Source organism: Eptatretus burgeri, chromosome 17 (genome assembly GCF_056783735.1).
Source record: "Eptatretus burgeri isolate ZD-2024b chromosome 17, Ebu_testis_v1, whole genome shotgun sequence".
NCBI classification, from domain to species: domain Eukaryota; kingdom Metazoa; phylum Chordata; class Myxini; order Myxiniformes; family Myxinidae; genus Eptatretus; species Eptatretus burgeri.
This window is the reverse complement of record NC_140977.1, coordinates 11,222,077-11,247,612: the sequence shown is the minus strand read 5'-3', so window position 1 is coordinate 11,247,612 and position 25,536 is coordinate 11,222,077. Positions and strand designations below refer to the sequence as shown.

Genomic DNA, 25,536 nt, shown 5'->3' with positions numbered 1-25,536 from the left:
TATAGTACTTACTGTACAGCATGATATTTCAAAAATGTAATGGGCCTGATATGTTCTCGTGGATCAGGTATTACGTGGCGGAGGTATTGTTACGAATTTGGAACCCATCGCACACAACAGCCAGGGTCCGTATAGAACAGTTATATCGATAAGTCTGTGTTTCCAGTCAGGGTTCCTTCCCCTTTGTTTAATGGGTAATTAAATGTTCATGCGCTGCAGAATTATTTTGATAGTTATGGTTTTCTTTTACCTTTTTACAGCCCTTATAACTACAACAACACGCCTTCACCTCGCTTCCTCACACCGACGCCATTGTCTACGTGCGTTTCAGCACGTACGTGGGCGGAGTTGACAAGGACCTGGCGTCACTCTCGCCCAATCAGGGAGATGCGGGCGAGTTCGCCGACGGTTGAGCAATAGGCGCAGGCCACGCTTGAACGGGTGCGCCGGAGAACGATGAAGGAAAGAGAGAGAGAGAGAGAGCAAATAATTGCGTCGGATCTGCTCGAGCATGAAAACGCATCTCTCGAGGCTGGGCGAAACGCATCTCTCGTCGCTGGCGTGTTCTGGCGCTCTGCTCATCCGGTCGCCGGTGTCTGCTCTCGTCTCGTCGCTGGCTTTGGGCTTGTCGCGTGCAGGAGGAGCGTGCGGGAGCCCGACGCTGCCCTCCGTACCCGGTGTTTGCAGCGGCATCAAGCTGCGGGTTCAAGTCCCGCCGGGCCGGATCGACAAGGGCCGCACGAGGCGGGAAGGTCCATTTTCTTTTGGGGTATTTGTGTGTGCGCGTGTGTGTCTGGGGCCCCGTCTATAAGTAGGATTTGCATAAATGCTTTCGCTGTACATTATTTGCCTTGCTTTAGTCGGTTTAACTCTGCTCTTATGTGTTCCTTCCCCACCTATTGTAAATAAATATCCATGTGTTAAATGTATCAGCTCGTTTTGTGTTTTTTTTCATTTTTTTTTTTTGTATACATTGTCGAGGCTCGTATGAGAGCTAACACACAACTTACAGCAAGGGGGCATGAGACAAGAGGGGCGGGAGTGGAAGGGACAAAACAGTGGGGAACAGACACATTAGGTGAACTGTGGAAGGGAGAGGGATGGGGATGGGACGGGGAACATGGCGAAGAGAAGATGGACATTACAGGGACTTTCAGGAAGGAAAGCAGGAGAATTGAAGGAAGTGGGCTTGGGTGGATTATCGGGGGTAGAAAAGATCGAGGATTTGGATGGGGGAAGATAAGAGGTGGTGGTGAACAGCTGTTTTGAAAGCCTGGAGGGAAGAATGGGAAAGAATAGAGTGAGGAAGTTTATTCCAAAGGTGGGAAAAAGAGGAATGAAAGAGTGAAGATGAGCAGTGATTCGTGATTTTGGTAGTTTTACCAGAAGGGGGTTGTTGGCGGACCTTGAGCGCCCTGTGGAAATGTGGTGGGGACAAATCGCAGAGAGAGCAGGGGGGCAAGGCTGGAGAGGAGTCGGTAGAAGACAGAAAGACCACCGACCAACCTGCGGTGATTGAGTGAGAGGCCCAAAGACTCAGCTTCATTGCGGGAGATGCCGATGATCTTAAATGCCCTGGTTTCGACAGCGTGAAGCCGATAAAGGTGGGAGGCAGGAGCACTAGCCCAGAGGGGAGAGCAGTACTCCATCAGGCTACGGATAAAAGCTTTGTAAGTGGTCAGGAGCTCAAGAGGGCCGAGGAAGGACGTTGCACGACGGAGGATTCCCAGTCAGCGACTGGCTTTTGAGGCAAGGTTGGAAATGTGACTTTCCCAGGAAAGGTCATGGCAGATAGTGAGACCCAGAAGCTTGAAAGAAAAGACTTCTTCCAGAGGATTGTTGAGAAAGTGGATGGGGGGGTTTTCAAAACGGTCCTTTCGAAGAGACATAGTGAGAGTGTGAGATTTGTCTGGATTGAAAGACATGTTCCACGTGTTGGACCAGTTTGTGATTTTATCCAGATCTGCAGTGAGCGAAGAAGCTGCTGCTTGCCGGTCTGAGGGATGACAGATGGTACGGCAGAGGGTGGAGTCGTCGGCAAAGAGAAATAGAGGATTTTCCAGAGAGTCCGAGAGATCATTGATGAAAACCAGAAAAAGAACAGGGCCCAGAACGCTACCTTGAGGAACTCCAGCCTGCACAGGAAGAGGGGATGAAAGAACTCCATTTAGGGCCACACGTTGACTGCGACAGGAGAGGAAGTCTGCGAGCCATGAGTGGAGATGGCCTTGAATACCATGGGAAGAGAGTTTGATGAGTAGTGCAGGGTGCCAGACTGTGTCAAAAGCACGTGATATGTCCAGGGATATGTCCATTGGTTTAACGCGGTGCGTGTTGGGTGATCCAAAAGGCCGTTGCTGCTGTAAATGTACGTTTGGACCGATGTGACCTCGGTAACCATCCGCTCGGGTTACGCACGGATCGAGCACGGAAACTACTCGTCCCGTTCGAGTCCCATCGAGGGTGTGAATACTCGGTAGCTCGCCACGTGGGTCTCTAGGTATTTTGAAGTTTGGCAAATAACCCTGTCCCACGTGGTGGAATTATTGACGATTCACGGTCCTGTAAGGGACCCGTACCCTCGGAGTTTTCCGAAAGGTACGATCTAGATTCCGGATGTTCGGTAGAGTCGACCCTACTGCTCCACCTAGCAGTCGTGCTCGCAGCTGACGCCCGGCCCACAACAGTATGCACTCTCCCGAGTGCCCATCTAGTTTTGGATGTTATTTCATTTCATTGAGAGCTGGAATCAAGCTGTTATCTTTCCTAAAAAAGTGAACGAGACGTTTGTTTGTTTGTTTGTATGTTTGCTTGTGATGCCACTCCTTCATGCCTCCAAGGTGAAACACCACAAAACTTTATAGAATAACATTTTTTTACCAGGACACACCTTACTCGTGGTTTTAAAGTCATTTTCTCACATTTCATAACTTATTCACACACGAGCCACCACCTGTCACGGGGAAGGGGTGGGAGTCTTGAGGGAGGGGGATGGGGTGGGAGGAAGCAGGGGCAGGGGAAGGGATGGAATGGGAGTCTGGATGGAGGGGCGAGAGGAGAAGCGGGGTAGGAGGAGGGAGGGGAAGGAGTGATGTGGGAGTATTGAGGGAAAAGGGAGGGGAATGGATGCAGTGGATGGAGTCTGGTGGGGAAGGAGGAGGGAGGGGAAGAGGTGGGTGGGAGTCTAGAGGGAGTTGGTGAGGTGGGAGGAGGCAGGGGATAGGGTGGGATGAAGGAGGGAGGGGTGGTAGAAGGTCGGGGAAGGAGTGGGGTGGGATGGAAGGAGGTCCAGAGGGGGGGGCTGGGGTGAGAGTTTGGAAGGGGTGAGGTGGGAAGAGGGAGAGGAAAGGATGGGGTGGGGTGAAAGGAGGTGGGAGGAGGGAGGGGAAGGGTGGGAGGCTAAAGGGAGGAGGGCTGGCATGGAACGAGGCAGGGGGTAGGATGGGATGAAGGAGGGGACAGGGTGGGAGGAGGGAGGGGAAGGGGTGAGAGTCAAAATGGAGGGGGGGTGTGGAGTGGGAATCCAGAGGGAGGGGGAAGCCAGTGTTTTGCTGGGTACCTTTGCTGGTATTTATATATTTTCAAATCATGTGGGATTTTTAATGCATCTGTTCGGGTACAGACAAACAACCATATGTTGGTAACTATTTCATACGCTTGATGGACCGAATGGCCTCCTCATGTGTTAAATTTCATCACAAATAACTTCTCTCACAACTCGTCCATTAACGAATCTGCTCTCAGGAATCCAAATTACTGTTCGAGCTCCGATTGCAACGAACGGAATCGCTTCACCGGCTCAGGACATCGTGGGATTCCCTCCAGAAATGATTATTTATTTAAACAGAGCACAGCACGGACCCCGCACGGGAACGATCAGTACGTACCGGGTCCAGACTCCTCATCCCCGGGAGAACCTCCCGGACTGAGCGCGTTTCCTCCATCAGAGCCGCTCCTCGATCCCGGGGGGTTCGTTCTGTGCTCCTCAAGGGACAAATCTCGGTTCATAGCGTACAGTACGTAAGGGTCGGGTGTGACACAGTACAATGTTACACAGTATCACACAGTACAATACAGACAAACAACGTGTGAGTGAAGACTGTGCTCAATCTCTGAAATGAGTTAATTCACCAATTCCAATCCACAGATTCGTCACACATTGAATACCTCGTTGTAAACATTCCGGGTTTTGTTTAAAAATGAGACAATAACAGGGATTCTGGATCGAACCGAGACCCGTTTGGTTATGTTAGTGAAGGAGAATTAAATCCATGAAGGATCGTTTTGGAATCTTTTAACTCGTTAATAACTGGATTCAGAGATCCTTCAGCAGAACATGGTAAATATTTATTATTGTTGTTGATTAAAAACATGAAAAACGCTCTTTGTGTGTGTGTGTATTTGTATTTGTGTATGTGTTTGTGTGTGTATCCACTTTCGTGTGGGTGTGCATGTGTATGTGTTTGGATGCGTATGTGTGTGTGTGTATATGTGTGTGTGTATGTGTATATATATGTATGTGTGTGTGTATATGTGTGTGTGTATATATGTATAGATGTGTGTATATGTGTGTACGTGTGTGTATATGTGTGTATATATGTATAGATGTGTGGATATGTGTGTACGTGTGTGTATATGTGTGTATATATGTATATGTGTATGTATATGTGTGTATATATGTATATGTGTATGTATATGTGTGTATATATGTATATGTGTATGTATATGTGTGTATATATGTATATGTGTATGTATATGTGTGTATATATGTATATGTGTATGTATATGTGTGTATATATGTGTATGGGTGTGTGTGTATATGTGTATGGGTGTGTGTATATGTGGATGTATGTGTGTGTATGTGTGTATATATGTATGTATATGTGTGTATATATGTATATGTGCGTGTAATTGTGTATATATGTGTATGGGTGTGTGTGTATATGTGTATGGGTGTGTGTATATGTGGATGTATGTGTGTATATGTGTGTATATGTGTGTATATATGTATATGTGTATGTATATGTGTGTATATATGTATATGTGCGTGTAATTGTGTATATATGTGTATGGGTGTGTGTGTATATGTGTATGGGTGTGTGTATATGTATATGTATATGTGTGTATGTATGTGTGTATGTATGTGTATGTGTATATATGTGTGTGTGTGTGTGTGTGTGTATGTATGTGTGTATATGTGTATGTGTGTGTGTGTGTGTGTGTGTGTGTGTGTGTGTGTGTGTGTGTGTGTGTGTGTGTGTGTGTGTATATATGTGTGTGTGTATATATATGTGTGTATGTGTATGTATATGTTTATGTGTGTATATATGTATATGTATATGTGTACGTGTGTGTATATGTGTGTGTATGTATATGTATATGTGTGTTTTGTCGGTTGTTATCTCCATATTCGAGTTTCAGAATGTGGAACAGAGTCCTCCACAGTGTTGAAGTCTCCATCTCCGTTTTGGCAAGGAGGATCATTAATTATGGACCAATATCTGAAGTTTTCTTCTTTAAGTTTTGTTCCGAGGGTCTTCTGAGGATGGTCACCGAGTCCTGGACAGCTTCCAACTGCAGTTCGTTTGGACTAATATTCACAGGGATGGTTTTTAACTCACCTGGAACATGGTTCCGGGGAGCTCATGGGATGGCGCGTCGTCGATCCGTCCGTCCACAAATACTTTCAACTTTTCTGAAACTATTCACGATTTCGATGAAACTTTACCATAACGGTCATCACTGTGTATGTACCAAAGTTTGTGCATAGCATTAAAAAGTCAGGGTCTTCGGGGTGGATGGGGGGGGGGGTTGCTCCCCAAAATATGTATTTGCTTTCTTCTCTGTAACCACACACACAATTTTGATGAAACTTGACCACCATCTTCATTGCCCGTGATGTACGAAAGTTTGTTCATGGCATTAAAAATAAAAATCCATAGGTATTTACTTACTTCCTCGTTACATATTTTGTGGGTCATCCATGCCTACTCGTGGTGCCCTGGTTATCTTATCCAGCTGCTACCAGGTGACCGTCCTGGGGTATTGCCCCTATTGTTTTTTTTTCGCTCACCTGGAACATAGTTCCAGGGAGCTTATGGGATGGCGCATCGTCCTTCCGTCCGTCTCCAAATTCTTGCAACTTCTTGTCTGAAACTATACATACGATTTTGATGAAACTTTACCACAACCTTCATCACCCTGTATTTACCGAAGTTTGTTTATGGCATTAAAAAAATCGGACCCAAAGGGGGCCGAAAGAGTAGTTGTCCCCAAATGTAGGTATTTGCTTTCTTCTCCGAAACTACACATGCAATTGTGTTGAAACGTGACCATAACCTTCATTGCCTGTGATTATACCAAAGAGTGTTCATGAGATTTTTTTTTAATCCGGTTCTAAGGGTGTGTACGAAGGGGGTTGCCCCTAAAAAAGGTATTTGTTTTCTTCTCAGAAACTACACACACAATTCCGATAAAACTTGACTGCAACCTTCATCACCCGTGACCTACAAAAGGTTGTTCATGAAAAAAAAATTTAACCGGGGTGGGGGGGGGCTTCCCCCCAGAATATGTATTTGCTATCTTCTCCAAAACTACACACACAATTTCGATGAAACTTGACCACGACTTTCATCACCCGCGATGTACCAAAGTTTGATCACGGTATTAAAAAAAATTGGGGTCGAAGGGGATTTATGGGGGGAGGGGGATGGTTTCCCCCCCCCCCCAATAGGTATTTGCTATAACATTGGTTCATGGTAAAATTTGCTGATTCCGTCCCACGTTGACTTCCTCCTCAGTATCATTATTCTACCAGGTGAGCGCCCAGGGGTATTGCCCCTTTGTTTACCTATTCTTCCAATAATTGAGGTCATAACAATTGCATGTAACTAAGATTTTTTTCGGACAATATGGTATTGACGTATCAAATATGGAGCATCACTTTTACAATAGTTAAAGCCTTGAAATTTCTTAGCAGGGGAAACATGGCAAGTGAACTGAAGTATGTTTTTATGCACAAGTTATATTATAACATTTACTAACACATTAATTTTTTTCATGTCTCTGCTGGCTGTGAGCCAGAGGTCAATAGACGTCTGTGCCGGGCCTGAGGAGTCATGGATTCAATGGCTCATGGGGTGTGGCACTGTCGGTAACTGTGCCGGAGGACGAAAGTCTGAGTCTTCAGGTCCTTGGTGCTTCCAGTCTTGCTCAACGGATGTGAGACTTGGACTCTGACCAGGGATCTGAGATGGAGACTTAATTCCTTTGGTACCAGGTCTCTTTGGAGACTCCTTTGCTCTCGCTGGTTGGACTTTGTGTCCAACGAGCGGTTGCTGAGACTCAAATGAAATTTGTTACCTGCATAGTCTGTGAGTGTCAGCTGTGGCTGCATGAACACGTGGTTCGTGTTTCTGATGCTGATCCTGCTCACCAGATTTTCTCAGTGAGGGAGCCTCATGAGTGGAGGAGGCCAATGGGCCGACCACATGTGTCGTGGTTGCAGCAGGTTGATCGGCATCTCAAAGAGATGGGGATGGGCCAGGCTTCTGCCTGGGAGATGGCCAGATGGAGGTCCCTGTAGTACCGGCGGAAAGTGGATGCCACGACATTCTGTTCCGGCGCATGCTCCCATAACTGACCTGAGGAATGAGTTGGAAGAGAGAGGGTGGGGGAAGGAAGCAGATTTGTGAATGTGAGGGAGGGCAGCTTGAGAATGGGGAGTGAGGAGGGAGATTTGGAGGGGAGGGGTGAGGGGGAGATTTGAAGGGGAGGAGTGAGGGGGAGATTTGAAGGGGAGGAGCGAGGGGGGATATTTGAGGGAGAAGGGTGAGGGGGGAGAAAGGTGTGGGGTGAGCTTTTGAGAAAGATGAGGTGGAAGCTTGGAGGGGGAAGAGAGTGAAGTTTGCTTTGAAGAAAGAGAAGGCAGCTCTCATTTGAGAGGGAGGGGTGAGAGGGAAGCTTTGAGAGGTCAGGGAAATGAGAGCAGGCATGGCCATGGGGGAGGATGAGACTGAGTAGTAGTAATGTAAAGATGGGAGCGGGTGGGAAGAGGAACCAGATTTGAGAGGGGTGGGAAGAGGGGGAGGTGCAATAAGAGGAATGAAAGAGCATGTTTGAGATATTGAGGAGTGTACTGAATGAGAGAGTGAGATATATGTTCATTTGGAACAAAGCCCACAGATCTTTGAACGCCATACAGTTTGGGCTATTAGAGGAGGAGCTGTTAGTAAAGCAGAGGGCAGTGGACAGATGCTAAGAGAGATGCTGGGGAGGGGGGGCAAGATTTGAGGAGTAAGGAGAGGGTATAACAGGAGTTAGGAGGTAGATTTAAGGAGGTGGGGTGAATTGTCACTCTTCCACATGTGAGAAGTTGGTGGGCTCCTTATTTTATACAACATTACATCTGGTCTTACTCGTCCTGCCCCACTCCTACTACAAACAGAATCCCCTCTTTTGAGAGCCCCCACCACACTGTGTTCTACAATGTAAAGAATTAGAAATGGAAAAAAGCCACCTCTCATCTCCCTTATTGGACCAGGACAAAGACCTTTCAAAGAGAAAATATGGGATGTGGAATAATAAACCAACACATTGAAGGATGTAGTATTGTTACGAATCTGGCAGCCATGATCACTCAACATTCAGGTCCCTGTAGATCAGTTATTTTGATAAGTATGTGTATAGTTATAATCCCTCCCCTATGTCCAACGGGAACCGAGTGTATGTGCGCTGTGTTATTTTGTAGTTGGTTTCTTATATTCCCCAACCAAAACGGCATCTTCCCTGGCTTCCTTCCACCATCGGCCTTTCTGACGCGCATACGTGTCGAGTGCCTGTGGGCAGAGTTCCATTGGCTCCGCTCCAGGGTCGAGCAAGACGTGTTGCATTCAGCCAATGGGCAAAGCGCGAGCGACGTACGCTGCGTTCCGGCCAATGCGGAGGCACATCGCCCGAAGAAGGAGGAATGCCTCTCAGGGGGGGACAGGCCGCGAGGATGCCCGCCACGCCCCCCGGACGAATCACGAATGGCGAACGGATCGCCTGAGATGAACTAGCCAATCCGGAGGCGAGTTACATTGGGGCAGGTTCCCCCCCCCCCCCACGCGCGGGTGTGCGGGAAGAGGTCCTTTTTCCCTTGAGCCTGTCCCGAGGAGGATCGCTTGCCTGTCTTGTCTACTGGCGCTCGCTGTCTCATCGCTTGCCGGAGGAGCGTGCTGGAGCCCAACGCTACCCTCCGTACCCGGTGCTTGCAGCGGCATCGAGTTGTGGGGGTCGAGTCCCGCTGAGCCGGATCGTCAAGGGCTGCACGAGGTGGGAAGGTCCAAGCTAGCTTCTTACCTCCAGCTCACCTTCCCTCCGAGCTGGGGGTATCAATAAAGACCCGACAGGGTCCATTTCTTTTTGGGGGTGTGTGTCTGGTGTGGGCCAGTCCTTTAAGTAGCACCTGTATAACTGCTTGTGTATAAATTTCCATTTATTTTATATTCGGATAACTCTGCCCTTACGTGCTCCCCTCGTCCCCCGATTATTGTAAATAAATTCCCCTCTTGTTGAATGTCCCAGCTCGTTCCCTGTCATTTCTTTTATTGGCTTAGCACGGTGCGTGTTGAGAAATAGCGAGGCAGACAATTGTTCATTTGGACCGACAGGCCTCGGTAACCATCCGCTCGGGTTACACACGGTTCGGGCACGGTAACGGCTCGTCCCACTCGAGGCCTGTCGAGGGTGTGAATTCCCCGGTAGCTTTGCCGCGTGGGTACTTAGGTATATTGAAGTTTGGCAATTAACCCTACCCCACGCGGTCGAATTATTGGCGATTCATGGTCCTGTAAGGGACCCGTGCCTTTCGAACTTATCTGAGGGTCACGACCTAAATTCCGGTATGTTCGGTGGAGCGACTCTACTGCTCCACCTAGCGGTCGTGCTCACCACCGAGACTCAGCCCCACAACAGTATGACTGCCTTGGAGAGATTACTCCCCTGGCTTTGACCTAACCTTTCCAAGTTTGGAACAAACATTTCCAAGAATTGTGGCACTTCCAACATTTGAGATGGATGGGCATTTTATCATCCATCCATCCATCGGGAACCATACTCTATGCAGAACGTTGGTGCTGCCTTAGCAGTCTCCTTGGCTATTGGGCATAATCCTGGACAGGTCGCCACTCCGACACAGAATACCAGCAAGCTGGTACTCATTTTGCCAACCTCAGAAGGATGACAGGCCGAGTTAACCCCACCTGGTATTAATTCAACAGCTGAGCGGGATTTGAACTCAGGACCCGAGGATCCAAAGCCCACCACCCTAACCATGAAGCCAACACCAGGCATAAGTTGGATTACAATCCCTTTAGCTGTTCTCAAGCATCACATTTTTACTTGACATGACCTCTGACACCAAAATCTAATCACTTCATCTTCACATCACAATACATACTTTTATACCAAGTTTGGTCAAAATCGCATCGCTGGTTAGCACGGCAACATTTTAACGAAGAGACAAAAAATGTAAAACGAGTGAAAAAAAACCTGCTGGAAAACCTTTATGGAAACCATTATCAAGAACATGAAAAACAGGTTTTTGCAAAAGAACAATCAAGAGGTATTAAAAGTATTGTGAACCATCCTCAACCCAGTGTTATACACCAAAAACGTTGATCCCGTTTTGGTGCAGCAGAAATCAAGTGAATCAGTGATCATTACCTTGAGGTGTCAGGTTTCACAAACAGTGTCACACAGCAGGAATTTCCACAGTTCAAAACGAATATAGATAGTTAGGTGTTTAACAAATAACACTTTCCATAGTTGGTGACACTGAATCTCATTGTAATGGGTCACCTTGTTTCCACTGCAGATGCTGTGAGGGGTTTCAACCAGCTGAATCTGAGAAAGAATCGAACAAGGACCAAACCTTTGGCATAAAATTTAAACGGGTGAATGAAGATTGCAATTAAAGAACCTAGATTTAAAAAAAAACAACAACATAGATTTCATTTCAGGTTGTAAAACGAGATGTGGAAAAGAAAAGAGGATACAAAACATTTCGCTTAATTTGATGAATGCCTGTGGAAATGACCCTAGTGCCCTTATGATGATTTTGCCAATTTGGATTCAATGAATAGAAGGTAAAACTCCACTTTGCACACCATGTTTGTTGTATCTGGTCTTGCTCCTTCAAAAGCTTGTGGTTCCAGCTCCTCTTGGGGGGCTGACACGTTTTCTGCCATTCCATCAGTCGTGCACCTTCACCACAATGTGCTGAGGACATCTTTTATTTGAAAGTCTGAACTGTGGGAAAGTCATACAATGTGTAGTTTGCCTCCTAATGTTTTTATACTCACATTGTTTTCAAAATAATTGTACCCATGTATATTACAGTGCCTCATCTTCAGGAATTTTGTCTGGCACATTCCCAGGCGCACAGCAACATTCATTTTCCACTTTTGATCAGTTTAACTTCTTCTGTTCAATGATGTTTGTGGGTCCTTTCTCTCTGGTCTTCAGTTGCTTGTTGTCTGACTTCAGGAGTTAATTCCTTTATTCTGACGTTGGATTGGCAGTTGTGGGGTTTTTTTGTGACCGTAGTGTTCTTCTTCAGTGAAACTTTGTCATCTTCTGAAGATACTTTGACGTTTTTAGTTGCTCACTGTAAAGATTGATCCTTTCTGTGTATCCCCAATACTTCAAGCTGTTAGGGCTGTTTAATCCCATACTTAATTCAATAGAATAATAATTTTTAAAAACGTCATGGGTCAGGGTCAGGTGTCCAATCAAAGCAGGGTTGCATCAAAGCGGGACGTCTTGGGACCCGGTCATCACTGCCAGCAGTTATAAAGTGGCAGTTCTAGTCATGCTTCTTATTAATTACGTAACACACCAGCACACAAACTACACTACATAAACACCACACAAAACAAGTCCTGGTGAGGGTCTGTAATCCCTGATTGCTCTTTTACTTGTTTGCATCTCTTTTTGGAAGTTTGTTGCTAAATGGATGAAGGATCCCTTTTCTGGTCTGCTGTTTTCTTGCTCATGTTCAAATCTCATCTAACAGTCGATTGAGCTTTTCACATACTTCGCTAATCTGACACACAATGTTCTGTGCACTTGGCTAAGCTCCATCAAACCACATCCTCCCTCTTGTCTCGTTAAATGCAACCTCAGTATGCATTGGTTTTTGTAGAACATCTTGTGAATAGTTCGAAGTTTCCTTGTTTTGGTGTCTAGATTGTTGATCTCCAATTGTGGCCAGTTTATCATTGCACAGCTATATTGGAATACCGGCACTACAAGTTGGTTTATAGCTTTGGTTTTGTTTCTTGAAGAGAGGGATGGCTTCAGAATTAGCCGTTTTCTGCGGAGGTTCTCTTTACTGATTATTTTATGCATTGTTTTGTGCTGTACCTGGGGGCCTTCTTCTATTCTTAAGTATTTGTAGGATGCTTCCTTTTCTGGTTCATGTATTGTTGTGCTTTCATCGATTGGGATGTTGTCTGTTCTTTTTGTTTTTCCTTGTACAAAAATACATTTGGCACATTTGTCAAGACCAAACTCCACTTGGATGTCCTCCAAGTACTGCTTTACTAGTCTCAGTTGATCTGCCAATTTCTTATCATTTGGGAATAAGTTTTAGATCAACCACGTACAGTAGATGTGTAACCTTTCTTATTTGTTTGGTTATTTTTCTGTTGCATGTAAAACTGTATCCGTATCCTTATTCATTGGATACGAGGAGGTTACTTGGTGGAGGTCACATGGTGGGTTCAGGGCCAGTCAAAACGGGGGGGGGGGAGGGAGGCTGTCACCTTGTAAGATACCACGTCATATCTTTACTCCTGGGATTTCAAACTTTCTTTCCAGGTAAAGTAGTACCAGCATTGTATTCCAGTGTCATTTCTTTCTCAATCAGTGTGACTATCTGGGGGTCAATTTTGTATATTTGCATGCACTTTATAATCCATGAATGTGGGACACTGTTGTCAAAGGACATTTTTGTAATCTATCCAGGCTGTGGATAAGTTGGTTTGTCGGAGCTTGCAGTTTTCGAGGATGTTTTTGTTTAACAATAAATGGTCTATTGTTCCATAATATCCCCTTTTACACCCTTTCTGCTCTGCCTTTAAAGCTCCTTCTCTCCCGTGTGTTTTCTTTGATGAATTATCAATGTTGCTGTTTGGACAAATGCCTTAAGACACACAGAACACTTGTGTGGCTTTTCTCCTGTGTGTACATTTTGATGTCGACGCAAATGTGCTGAACATACAAAATCCTTGTTGCAAATAAAGCACTTGAATGGCTTATCTCCCGTGTGTATATGTTGATGTAGACGCAAATGTGCTGAACGTGCAAAATCCTTATTGCATGTAGAGCACTTGTATGGCCTCTCACGTGTGTGTGTTTTTTGATGTTGACATAAACTTGAGGAATCACCAAAAACCTTGTTGCAATCAGAACACTTGAATGGCATCTCTCTTGTGTGAATTGTTTGATGTTCATGCAAATGCGATGAACGAGCAAAGGCCTTCAGACAGATAGAACATTTGTATGGTTTCTCTCCCGTGTGTTTTTTTTTATGTTGATGCAAACTCGATGAAAAAACATATTCCTTGTTGCAAACAGAACACTTGTGTGGCTTCTCGCCTGTGTGAATTATTTGATGTTCATGCATTTGTGATGAACGAGTAAAGGCCTTCAAACAGATAGAACATTTGTATGGTTTCTCTCCCGTGTGTATTTTTTTATGTCGATGCAAACTTGATGAAGAAGATAAATCCTGACTGCAAACAGAACACTTGTATGGCGTTTCTCCGCTGTGTATTTTTCGATGTTGATATAAATATGAGGAAGAAACGAAATCCTTGCTGCAAACAGAACACTTGTAGGGCTTTTCTTCGCTGTGTAATTTTCGATGTTGATACAAATAAGAGGAAGAAGTAAAATTCTTGCTGCAAAAAGAACACTTGAAGGGCTTCTTTCCAGTGTGTAATATTTTATGTTCCCATAAAGATGAGGAAGAAGCAAAATTCTTGTTGCAAACAGAACACGTGTACGGTTTTTCTCCCGTATGTGTTCTTTGATGAACCTTTAAGGGACGTAATCGAACAAAGGCTTTAAAGCACACAGAACATTTGTAGGGCTTCTCCCCTGTGTGTATTCTTTGATGCTCTCTTAATGTTGATTTCGCAGTGAATGCCTTATGACACACGGAACACCTGTAGGGCTTCTCTCCCATGTGTATTTTACGATGATTGTGTAAACTGGACAGATGAGTAAAAGCCATAGGACAAGCAGAGCACGTATGTGGCTTCTCACCTGTGTGTATTCTTTGATGTCCTTTCAAAGATGACAAAACAGCAAATGATTTTTTACACACAGAACACTTGTGTGGTCTCTTCCTTCCTTGGATATTCTTGAGGGTCTCTGTACAGCTTTTACAATGGCGGATGGAAGACATGCTGCGAAATGGGTCGTTTTCTTGACAAACAGTCTGTGTCATGTGACGATCGAAAACTTCTGAGCAGAACAACTGGGAACAGTTGGAACATGAAACCAGTTTCATTTGTTTCACTGGAAAGACAAATCACAAAGCACACTCAAAATTCACCAAAACTTTAAAATGTTACAGAACTGACAAATATGTCACTCAGGTTAGATTAAACATTTGCCACGTTTCTGTCCGCCACTCTATGGAGAAACTCTACATGAAGGATTTTTTAAAAGTAGAATTTTTGATGTTTCCAAATGGGTCTGACAGTGACTGAGTAAACACAAGCTACTCTAAACGAGGTTATTCGATCAATCTGGCATCGGATAATAGTAAGGTATGTGATGCGGTCTAAATTAGTCCTCTACTGCTTTCACTGGGGGGGGGGAACTATTGGTTTGTTCTCCATCTGTCCATCCATCCCACCTGTGGTTTCATTCTGACTTTTTTCCTGATACCTTTTAACATATTCAACTGAAACTTGGTAAGTGGCTTTATTTTGATAATTACAGATCAAGGTTGAGTTTCAGGGCATTTCGTCAATTTTTCAGAGTTATGCCCTTTTTGGACTTAGAAAATATCACATTGGAAGGGGATATGTATTGCAAAGCAATTCTCACTTTTATTTATATTTTGTAAAGTCTCCCTTTATCCTCCACACAAATTGATTCCAGAGGCATAATCTTTCAGTGTGATAATATGAAGGAAGGGCAGCTTGATGTCATTTAACATAGCAGCTGGCATTGATTTTTTTTTTTAAATCACAACGATTTCAGAGAGTAGGAGAATCTAAGAAGTGATGTGGATTTTCACTTCAAACACAACAAAAACTGATCTTAGACATTAAAGAAAAGATCCAGACTTACTCCACTCTGGTACAGGTCTTGCATGCATATGTTGTATCACGTGACGAGATAATAGTGATAAACTCTTTCAAACTTGTCAATCCCGGTAATCTCAATTGGTTTGTTATTTATAATGCTATTTCCGATGCGTGTTGGTGAAATAAAGACTTTTAAACTCGAGCTTATTATGTCTAATGAATCTTGAGTAAAGTCAGAAACCTTTCAAATGCAACTGATATTCCTGTTGAGTTAACATAAAAAGACTCACTTGGGTGCACACACTCTTAATTCATCTGCAATTCCACAAGGATTGGAAATAAATCATTCCTTCATTAAAAAAAAATGTAAATACAAGGATTGGAAATAAATCAGTTATTCAGAAAAATATCAAACAGCAGAAGTAAACACAGTGTGACGTGCTCTTTGCGTAACTCAGCTTACCTTCAAGCAGTAGATCAGCTTTGCTCGGCTGTGCGGAAGGAGAATCACATGGTTCCTGCTTTACATGCTCATTGCTGAACGCATCCTGGGAGGTCTGCAGAAAGTTGCACTGGAAGGTTTCCATCTTCACTGGAGGAGCTTCATCTGCAAACCGTGTGACATCAGTTAATTACAGGAACGAAAAGGATAAACGAGTGAATCCAAATGAAAAAAAAAAAAAATTGTGTGCATCGCACATAGTGGCAAGAGTCAACTTTCAACTCTGAAGCAGAATAAACACTTTTCGTTGAGACGGGGGCGAGGTGTGAAGAGGCGGGGGCGGGGGATGAAGAAACGGGGGCAGGGAGTGAAGAGGCGGGGGTGGGGGATGAAGAGACGGAGGCAGGGAGTGGAGGCGGGGGTGGGGGATGAAGAGACGGGGCGAGGAGTGAAGAGGCGGGGGCAGGGGATGAAGAGACGGGGGCAGGGAGTGAAGAGGCAGGGGACAAGGTAAGTAAATTTTTGGGCAGGGGTAAGCAAATTGAAAGCGGGAGATGGGGGGGGATGGGGCGGGGGTTGAGTGGGCGGGGGCTGGGGTGAATTAGGTGTGGTTGAGTGTGAGGGGGTGGACAGGGGCGGAGGCCCAGGGGCAAGTGGGGTGGGGAATCAATAGACGGGGGACGGGGAGTGAAGAGGTGGTGGCGGGGCTGGGTAATTAAATTTTTGGGCGGGGGTAAGCAAATTGAAGGCGGGGGGGTGGGAGGCGGGGGGGGATTGGGCGGGGGATGAGTAGGAGGGGGCAAGCACGCCCTATCCAGTCCATGTCCCTCGAGTGTGGGTGAGCTGGTGAGGGTGGATGAATGAACGGAATCCGTCTGTGACGGGGTTTCGGCAAGTAATTATTATTATTTATGTATAAAAGAAATTCTATAACTGTAGACAATAGAAAATTATCATTCAGTTGAAAATGCTATCTGATCAGTTTTTGTCAACGATACTTAAAGGTGGTTAGGGGTGAAATTGTAAAAGAGTAATCAGAATTTTAATTTTTTTTTTTTCATGAAAAATGCTTCATGGTGTAGGTATGAAAAAAATAAAATAAAATTGTAGAGTCACCATGCAATTTTCTAAGAAAATGGGTGTTCAAAAGTGTCAATCAATTCAACCCAAACTACCTTAAAACATTGTTCATGAAATGAAAATGTTGAGTGATAAACATGGTCCAGTATACAGCCAGGGGCGGATCCGGGGGGTGGGTACATCCGGTGCGCGCCCTCCCTAAACCCCTCGTGGACGTACTGCCTGCATGGCCTTCCTAAACCCATCCCCTCCCATCAAAAGCGATCGGTTTTTCACATGTAATGAGGTGTATGTAACCAAAGATGCAGTCTCGGAATGTGGGAAAGGAAACCGTCTCGTGCAGTGATTTTTTTCCAACAATTTCCACTGTAAAGACTATATTTATAAGACACCAGTGCGTGTCCGTACGTGCAAAAAATAAAACAAAAAACTTTCAAACTGCATGCCAGAAACAACCACACAGGCCGTTCCTTCACTCTCGCGTGCCTGTACGTGCGTGGCCATACGTGCGTGGCCGTACGTGCAAAAAACTTTCAAATCGCGTGCCAGAAAGAACAACCACATAGGCCGTTCCTTCACTCTCGCGTGCCCATACGTGCGTGGCCGTACGTGCGTGGCCATACGTGCAAAAAACTTTGAAACCACGTGCCAGAAACAACAACCACACAGGCCGTTCCTTCGCTCTTGCGTGCCCATATGTGCATGGCCATACGTGCAAAAAAAAAACAAAAACTTTCAAACAACTACATAGGCCGTTCCTTCGCTCTCGTAAATGACGACTGGATTGGGGCATTGTGTTTATCTATAAATGCGCATAAGAAATCGAGAAATTATTATAATACAGTAAGTCATCACTATCCGGAAGTCCGTACGTTGTAACCCGTAATGGGGATGCGCTGGGTGCAAAACGCCAAGCAACGTGTCCTGTCATTGGTAACTGAGGATCTCTTTCCCAACGGCCACACCTACGCAGCAACGTGTCCTGTCATTGGAAACTAAATGGCGCCCTTTCCCCATCGGCCACGCCTACGCAGCAACTTGTCCTGTCATTGGTTTGGTAAATAAATGGCCATAACTTGGGAACCACTTGTCCGATTAATATCAAACCTTGAAAAGGCACATACTCAGGTCCCCAGCAATATACCTGGCAAGTTTCAATTAGATCGGACCAGTGGTTGTCAAGAAGCAGCGGTCACAGACACACAGACACAGACACACACACCAACACACACACCAGCACACACACCAACACACACACAGAGATTGCTGGAATTATAGATAGATGTAAGCGTAGCTAAAATTGCATAGCGTTTAAAATCTTTCAATGTAAAATCTGCAACGATTACATTTAAGAAAAATGCTTTCAGTGTTTAATTATGTCTATGTTTTTGAAGCGTACTTGGTTGTGCCAAAAATCAGGGTCTGTTAGCTCCTAAACATTGTTAAAAAAGATGGATATCAATTTGGTATTTTTGGTATAGTTTCTGATATTGTCATTTTCATTTCCCGATTGAACAACAACAACAACGTAGTTCTTCAAAAAGGGTGAAATTCAAAACCGTGTTCAGTTTTTCAAAAAAGACAATTAAAGGAAAAAGGTAAGAAATCGTTAAACTGTTACAATTTGATTTTGTAACTCTACTAACTGGTAGAGCCTTCTCACTCCGTTGGGATTTTGTAATGATGATTATGAGTATTGTCGTGTTGTTGGTAATGTTATCTTTTGTTGCTTTGGTCCTTTTATGCATCGTCATTGTGAACTATCCATTGAAGAAAGAGAGCAGACTGTGTCTTGCAATGTGATTTAACCATTGCTTAGTAAGCAAGAGATCACAAGTTCTTATCCCATCCGATGACTGTTTAATTATTTCTTTTCAATCAAAACGATTAGTATTGTACTTCTTTTCGAGTGTATTAGAGCTTTCTTTGTCTATATTTTGAATAGTCTTTAGAATTTATGACAAAAAGAAACCCCCACAAAAATGTTCCGCTCGCTCTGCTCAGGAAAATTATATTTTCCAATGTAATGTAAACTTTTGCAACCCCTCAACCTAAAATCCTGTATCTACACTGACAGCTGTACTATTATTACAAATACTACTACTACTACTACTACATATATGAGGTAACTACTACTAATACTAATAGAACAACTATAACAGTTATAATTTAATGTTTTACAAATTCTCCTGTTGAAAAGAGTTTAAGTTGTGATAAAATAATTTAAAAATTTTGTTTGTAACTCTCAGATATGCTTTATAAAGGAATTACAATGAGGAGCAACTTAAGAAAAGAATTACCAAAAATAATAAATGGTTTTTTCGGAAAAAAAATGAACTGCAAGGGCCACCAGTCAGCCATCTTTGGTCAGATTATAAAACAAAATTTTCTGCATAAGTACACTCTCAAGTATTGTCTTTGTGCCAAGTTTGAACAAAATTGGACCATGCATGTTCAAGAAATGGTTGGGGACACAATGAAGCAACAAAATGGCCACCAGTCGGCCATCTTTGATCTGATCTCTAAATAAAATTAAGTGCAAACGTAAGACATTATTCGTTATCTGCGTGGCAAGTTTGAACAACATTGGTGAATGCATGTCCGAGAAATGGTTGAGGACGTGTGCAATATCGGGGCTTTATTTTTAAACAACTAAAATGGCCGCCAGTCGCCCATTTTTGATTGAATCGCGAAATAAAACTAGATGTTATTCATAGAATACATACCCCATGCAGTCTTTAGAGGAACTTGGAGTGAGTCAACTCTTGTTTTTTTAAGGTTTTTTTTCTTTGATCCAATATGGCTGCCAGACCACGTGGCTGCCAGACCATGTGACCATCTTTATCAAACCATATTTCCCATGGATAGTTGATCAAGTAGTTAAATTTTGCATTGATCAGTTAAGCGGTTTCTTCTTCAAAGATTTTAAAAGATTTTCCCTTCGATCCAATATGGCACATTTACTTACCTACCTTTAATGGGACGATCAAAAAGTTCAGGATCTACCTTTAGCTTCCGATCAAAATCTGTAAAAACAAACAGTCAGCCGGTCATGCCTTTACATAACCTCCATAACTGGGAGTGCATGTTGATACCTCATTGAATGTTGGGATGTGATCAGTCGGGTTTGATAATCAACTGCTTCTGTCACAATTTCCAACTAGAAGGGCACTCAGTAGAGCGCATACCTCCGCCGTGTAATTCCTGATCCACGAGAACATATCGGGCCAAATACATTTTTGAAATATCATGCTATATCGTTTTTGGCCCTATCTCTCAACGGTGAAGAATCACTTAAAAAAACTAAATAATTCTCATTTCCAGATCAGGATTCGGATCATCACCAAAATTGAATCAATTTGTCCTTGTCACACACCGAACCTGTCCACAAAATTTCGTCCTGATCCGTCCCCAACTTTTTGGGGAACACAAACACAAACATGAATCAGGAGTGAGGTTTGATATCCTGAACACAAACAGACAAACAGACAGACGGACAGAAAGGGGTGAAAACATCACCTCCCTCACCTTCGGTGGTGGAGGCAATAATGTTTCTGTAATGATTGTCAAGTGTGTGCATCTTTACCCTGAACATTGATATGAACATTGTGACATTTCAATGTGCAGAAAAAAGAAATCAGCAAATAAAAAAATTAATGATATGGTTGTTCGAGTTACTACGTGGGCTTATGGGTGTTCACATCACAAAATGGCCTAAATATACATCCAACACCATCTATCTGCACAACAACCTCCCATACAGCATACCAACATCATCATCTCAATGGAACAAGCAGAATGTTGTTATGGTGCAGACCTTTGTCTTGAGATGTTGAATCATCCACAAACTCAGATTCCACCTTCACTTCCACAATAAAATCTGAAAATCAAAACATCTCAAATCAAACTCAACTGAATTTAAAACATCTCATGAAACAAGAACGTAACAAATCGATTTGCCCGTCGAACCCCCGCTTTTCCTGTAGTACATCACTTATCGTCACTGTCCTCTTGAGTGGGCTTCATTATCATGGATATAATCATGTCTGTCATCGGGTACTGCACACGAGTTCCATTGTCACAGTTCATGCCATCTATGATGGGCAAGTTCTTCGTTATCTCATTATCCATCCCCTTGGTTTATCGTAACAGTTCTACTGCTTGAGTCTTCTGTGTAGAAAGTATAAAACCTTCAGAGTCCTCCTCATCCTCAATGTCATCGAACATGGTGACAGGCCACAAGTGCATTCTTAAGAGTAGCTAGTGTCACTGCATCGCATGCCCACGCAACTGCCCAGATACCATCCTTACGGTTGAACTACTTCCTAAAGTCGTCGTCCCACCAGCAGAAGTATAGGGACTCAAAACATGATGCATAAGTTCGTTCCTGTAAAAGCACTTCATGTTACGGAATACTTCCAGTCTCATCCACTTTATAAATTTGTTCAAGAGTTAACTTTTCGTCCTTAACTCAATTAGAGAAATCAGTGGTGTCCTCTTCAACGGTCTCTTTATCAGCGGACATTCTCTCAGCACTCGTTTTCAGGTGGCGGATGCCATGCCGCAACTTTCATTTCCGCAACCATCTATTGGAAAATTTACAAAGTTATTTGGACTTTTCTACTCGGATTGAGCCAGAAATAGGTACGCCCTCCCTGCGATGCTGCTAAAACCATTTGTACAATATCTTATTGAGGTCGGTCTATTTTACCCCGTGCATTGTTTTCCACTTCGCAACAATGCCCTCATTAGAGTCATTCTCAGTAGAGAACTTCAACAGCTTTTCACGTTGCTTCTTAATTTCATACATTGTTGAAGAACCAACATCAAAATGGTGACACAAGCTTCACAATGACTGGCCCTTATCTATCATATATTGCTAAAAGGAGAAGCGTCCATCCGTCCGTCAGTCCTTCATGCTTCATTCCGAAGGGTTCCTGCTGTTGTAGAATAATAATAAAAACAATGTTATTGTTGGAAAACTGATGATTGATTTACTTGAAACAAAAATTGACGTCTGTTTAATCCCAAAGATACCTGTTTGAAAAGCCCGTCTCTACAGGAATTTTTTTGTATACAGAGTCGAGGCTCGTGGAAGAGCTCGTACTAATACACTGAACGGATCAAGAAGGAACAGAACAAAAGGAACAGCAGAGAATGGGGGAAAAACACCAACAGCAGAACCAAAGGCCAAGGCAGGAGGAGTGTGGACAAACGGTGGGTGTGGGGAAGAATGGGGGGCAGGAGAGGGAGGATGCATGGGGTGGACAAGATGGATACAGAACTAGAAGGAAACACTCAGGAGGGAAAAATGGAACTTTGGAAGAAGTTGTCATTGGGATGGGGAACGGGGGTTAACGAGGGTAGATAATATCATCGTTTTGGACTGGGGACGATCTGAGATGGTGGTGAACAGCTGTTTTGAAGATCTGGAAGAAACAATGATATTGAAGAGGATGTGGATGTTGGTTCCACAGGCAGGGAAAAAAGGTATCAGACATGTTGGTGCCTGTGGCTTTGGATGAATCAGGAGTGAGGCATTGCCATTGGTTAGTGCGTCTATTGGTGGTGTGGAAGGCTGACAAGGTTGGCTACGAGTATTGAAACACCTCAGGGTGCTTACCAGTTGAACCACCATGTCTGAATGGTTAACACAGTTGCTGAGGAAATTAAACTCTGGAATGCCGAATACGCACTTTGTGGGATTGATGATGATGCCAAAGTCCTGCAAACAGGTGAAGAGGAGACGTAGGAGTTCCTGATGTTTTTCTGCGGTTGCGCTGGTGATTCGAATATCATCCATTTCCAGGTCACAGAAGTGTAATACCCGGAACACCTGATCGATAAAACGTTGAAAGGTTTGTGCAGCATTGTGTAGACCGAACGGCATCCAGAGGAATTTGAACAGGCCGAACGGCGTGGTGACTGCTGTCTTTGGGATATCATCTGGGTCCACAAGGAATCTGATGGTACGTATGAATGATGTCGACCTTGGAGAAGATGGTAGCGCCATGGAGTGTAGCAGTAAAATCCTGAATGGGTGGAATAGGACAACGGTCTGGAACAGTCGCATTGTTGAAGGACCGGTAATCTCCACAAGGACAACCGGTAATCCCCACAAGGACGACCGGTAATTACCATAAGGACGCCACAGACTGTCACTGTGTGTGAATCCATGCGAGTGGAATGGAAACTAAACATTGCGTTTTTCAAATTGTTCGTACTTTCCATCCAATTGACCCTATGCACTAAGCGAGTGACGTCACAGCGGAAGGTAAGGCTCCGCCATATTGAGTGGCAAAAAAATCATGGCTACCACGCACGTGTCACGTGAACTTCTGGGCTATTTCCATGGATTAGATGTTATTTCTAAGAAGAGGTACTGCGAAAAACTGAAGCTGTGTGGTCTAAGTGAAGATCCGTATATTATTTCAAAGGATAAATGGACAACAGAAAGGAAATTTTGGCTTCAAATCGTTTTCCCCGACATCTATGTTTACCTCGTTGAAACGCCGAGTCCTTACACTCAAGCCAGCCTGAAAGCCTTCAAGAGTATGGACGCTTACTCATATTAAGTCACCGGGTTTGTTAGTGACATAATCTTGACGAAAGCTGACAAGAACTGTATTATCGTGAGGGCAAAGCTAAGCCTGTTTTCTTTCATTTCACTATTATTGTATTCGTTGTTGCTTGTTTTGTTCAGCAACCAGCGTCACTTTTTTTTTAACCTGACTGCTGCCACAAGTTAATTTGAAGTGAAGCTCTTGTCTAAATGCTCAGTTTGTAGAAAATCTTCGTTCGTCAGTTTGCTAATAGATACATTATATTTTTTCCATGACAAACATACGGTATAATGCCACACTGCTGTGGATATTTCCAAGTGCTCGTTTTTTATGTATTATCGATGTGACTTTCTGTAGTGAAAATGTTACACTAATATTTTATTTTGGGACATTTGCATGCAATTAAATATGCAATACATGCAATTAAAAAGGAAAACAGTGCCATTTCAGCAAAGCCAAATAGGGTTTAACTTATTACTTAACACAAACACAAATGACTGTGGCAACTGAAATATTAACAGAATCTACATTTGAAAACGTCGATATATGTTTAAGGCCTACCTGTCTAAATTTCGCTTCAGCTGTTCCAATTTAGTTGGCTCGACGTGTTGAAAGACACGGGGCACATAGTCCGGATGAAGCGGATCGTTGCTTTTTTTTTTTTTTTCGAAGAAAACAAAACAGAGATTAAGCTCAAGAAATGCACAAGTAAAATGAGACATGATACTGACAAACTACTTAATTTAATCTGCGATGTAATAGCAATAAGACAAGTTTCGAGGAAACAACTCAGAACTGTGCGCGTTAGACAGCTGTTAGGCGATCTAGCCTATCCCATTCTGTCAATAAAACAAGGGATATAATGCATTTCAATGATACAAATCAGACAATATTTTGTAACCACCAGCTATTTAATAGCGAACGTAGTGAGCTTCATACTTAACGCGTGCACATGAGAGAATAGGAAACAACAACAACACAATACCCTGGCAATTTGGAATCCGTGTCGTTGGCTATGACCCTTTTGCTTCTGTTTTTTTTTTTGCTTCCAGTTTTTTTTGCTTCCGGTTTTTTTTTGCTTCCGGTTTTTGTCATGGGGAATGATGCATGCTGGGAGATAACGGCATCGTCGGAGACATGAAAGACCCAAATATCAGACATGGTGTATATTTCCTCCACTGATATTAATAAAGATATCTCCCGCATCATCAAAAAATAATTTTTAATCGTGATTTACATTATTTGATCGCTGATCCCGAATCCAGGCCAAAGTAACCGGAAATTGCGTATACAGTTGTGAACAAGTTGTAGGTAAAGTCAGAAGCGAATGCAAGAAGAATACTCCGTTCGCTTCTCGTATTTATTTTTACATGAGATCCTGTTCTAGGCGGTGTAGTTGTTGTTGTGAAGGTAATGTTGAGGTATAATGTTAAGGTAATATTTATTTTTTCATTGCAAAAAGACTGTTTAATTTGATATATTTAAGAAGCGAATGTAAGAAGAATACGTTCGCTTCTCGGCTTTGCCTATTCCATATTACCAACTACTGAAATAACGTATCAGAAATTAGTTACATACCGGAGACAAAATGAAGGCCACACAACCAGTCATGTTCGCCAGGTCGCCATTTTTCTCTTCTCAGAACTGATATCCAAAGATTTCGTCGGTCTACTTCGGCAGGAAAGCGGTAAAACTGCACTCCAGAGCCTTTAGTATATCGCTGAGTACATCCCGGGGCACAACAACTCTTACCCATTGGCAGAAAAAAAAATCGCTTGCTTGGACATAACGGTGTAGTTGAAGTGGAGACTATCGGTTGTTATGGTCGCGGTATACTTTCTTGCCTCTCAATATGGCGGAGCTGCCACAGTCACGTGACCGGTGACGTCATCGGAATAAGGGCTATTATTCGTACTTTCCATCCAATAGGGGGTTTGACGACACGAAAACGGGTCCGCGTGTTTAAAGAAAGGAAAACCGGCCAAACCCTCAAGATTCCGTCACTTGCCCCCCTGCAAGCTAATGTGTTAAATTTCATCAGAAAGAACTTCTCTCACAACTCGTTCATTAACGAATCTGCTCCCAGGAATCCAAATCATCATTCGAGCTCCGATTACAACGAACGGAATCGTTTCACTGA

General features: G+C 43.6%; 2 protein-coding genes across 8 annotated transcripts in view; both read right to left on the bottom strand.

The window, feature by feature from the left end:
• Window positions 1-4,109, bottom strand: part of LOC147009311 (uncharacterized) — a 51,618-nt gene extending 47,509 nt beyond the window's left edge. For both annotated transcript variants that reach the window (XM_085861858.1, XM_085861857.1), the window contains exon 1: window positions 3,888-4,109. Coding sequence is in view for 1 of the 2 variants with exons in the window: in XM_085861857.1 (XP_085717983.1) it covers window positions 3,888-4,008 (121 nt within the window). In the remaining variant the exon portion in view is untranslated. The remainder of the gene's footprint in view (window positions 1-3,887) is intronic.
• Window positions 4,110-5,793: 1,684 nt separating this feature from the next.
• LOC147009310 (uncharacterized) lies at window positions 5,794-25,295 on the bottom strand. Of its 6 annotated transcripts, none has more exons than XM_085862113.1 (6): window positions 24,975-25,295; window positions 20,651-20,713; window positions 15,775-15,918; window positions 14,317-14,571; window positions 10,843-10,887; window positions 5,794-7,643 (listed from the first exon to the last, which is right to left on the bottom strand). In XM_085862113.1, the coding sequence occupies exons 1-5, from the start codon at window positions 25,150-25,152 to the stop codon at window positions 10,874-10,876; spliced, it is 654 nt and encodes a 217-aa protein (XP_085718239.1). In that variant the 5' UTR covers window positions 25,153-25,295; the 3' UTR covers window positions 5,794-7,643; window positions 10,843-10,873. The 6 variants fall into 6 exon arrangements, 3 of the variants coding, with proteins under 3 accessions (XP_085718239.1, XP_085718236.1, XP_085718237.1); XM_085862110.1 differs by lacking the exon at window positions 5,794-7,643 and adding an exon at window positions 19,806-19,859 and having other exon boundaries at window positions 7,650-10,887; window positions 24,975-25,290; XM_085862111.1 differs by lacking the exon at window positions 5,794-7,643 and having other exon boundaries at window positions 7,650-10,887; window positions 24,975-25,288.
• Window positions 25,296-25,536: the final 241 nt, after the last annotated feature.

What these genes read in the sequence shown, in the direction of transcription:
- LOC147009310 (XM_085862110.1), bottom strand. Translation starts at nt 25,152, where the DNA reads ATGGGTAAGAGTTGTTGTGCCCCGGGATGTACTCAGCGATATACTAAA. An exon ending in TTCAACATCTCAAGACAAAG is followed by an intron (nt 19,860 to 20,650) that starts GTCTGCACCATA and finishes TTGTTTTTACAG; the next exon opens with ATTTTGATCGGAAGCTAAAG. An exon ending in TTTTGATCGTCCCATTAAAG is followed by an intron (nt 15,919 to 19,805) that starts GTAGGTAAGTAA and finishes CACGGTTTGCAG; the next exon opens with ATGAAGCTCCTCCAGTGAAG.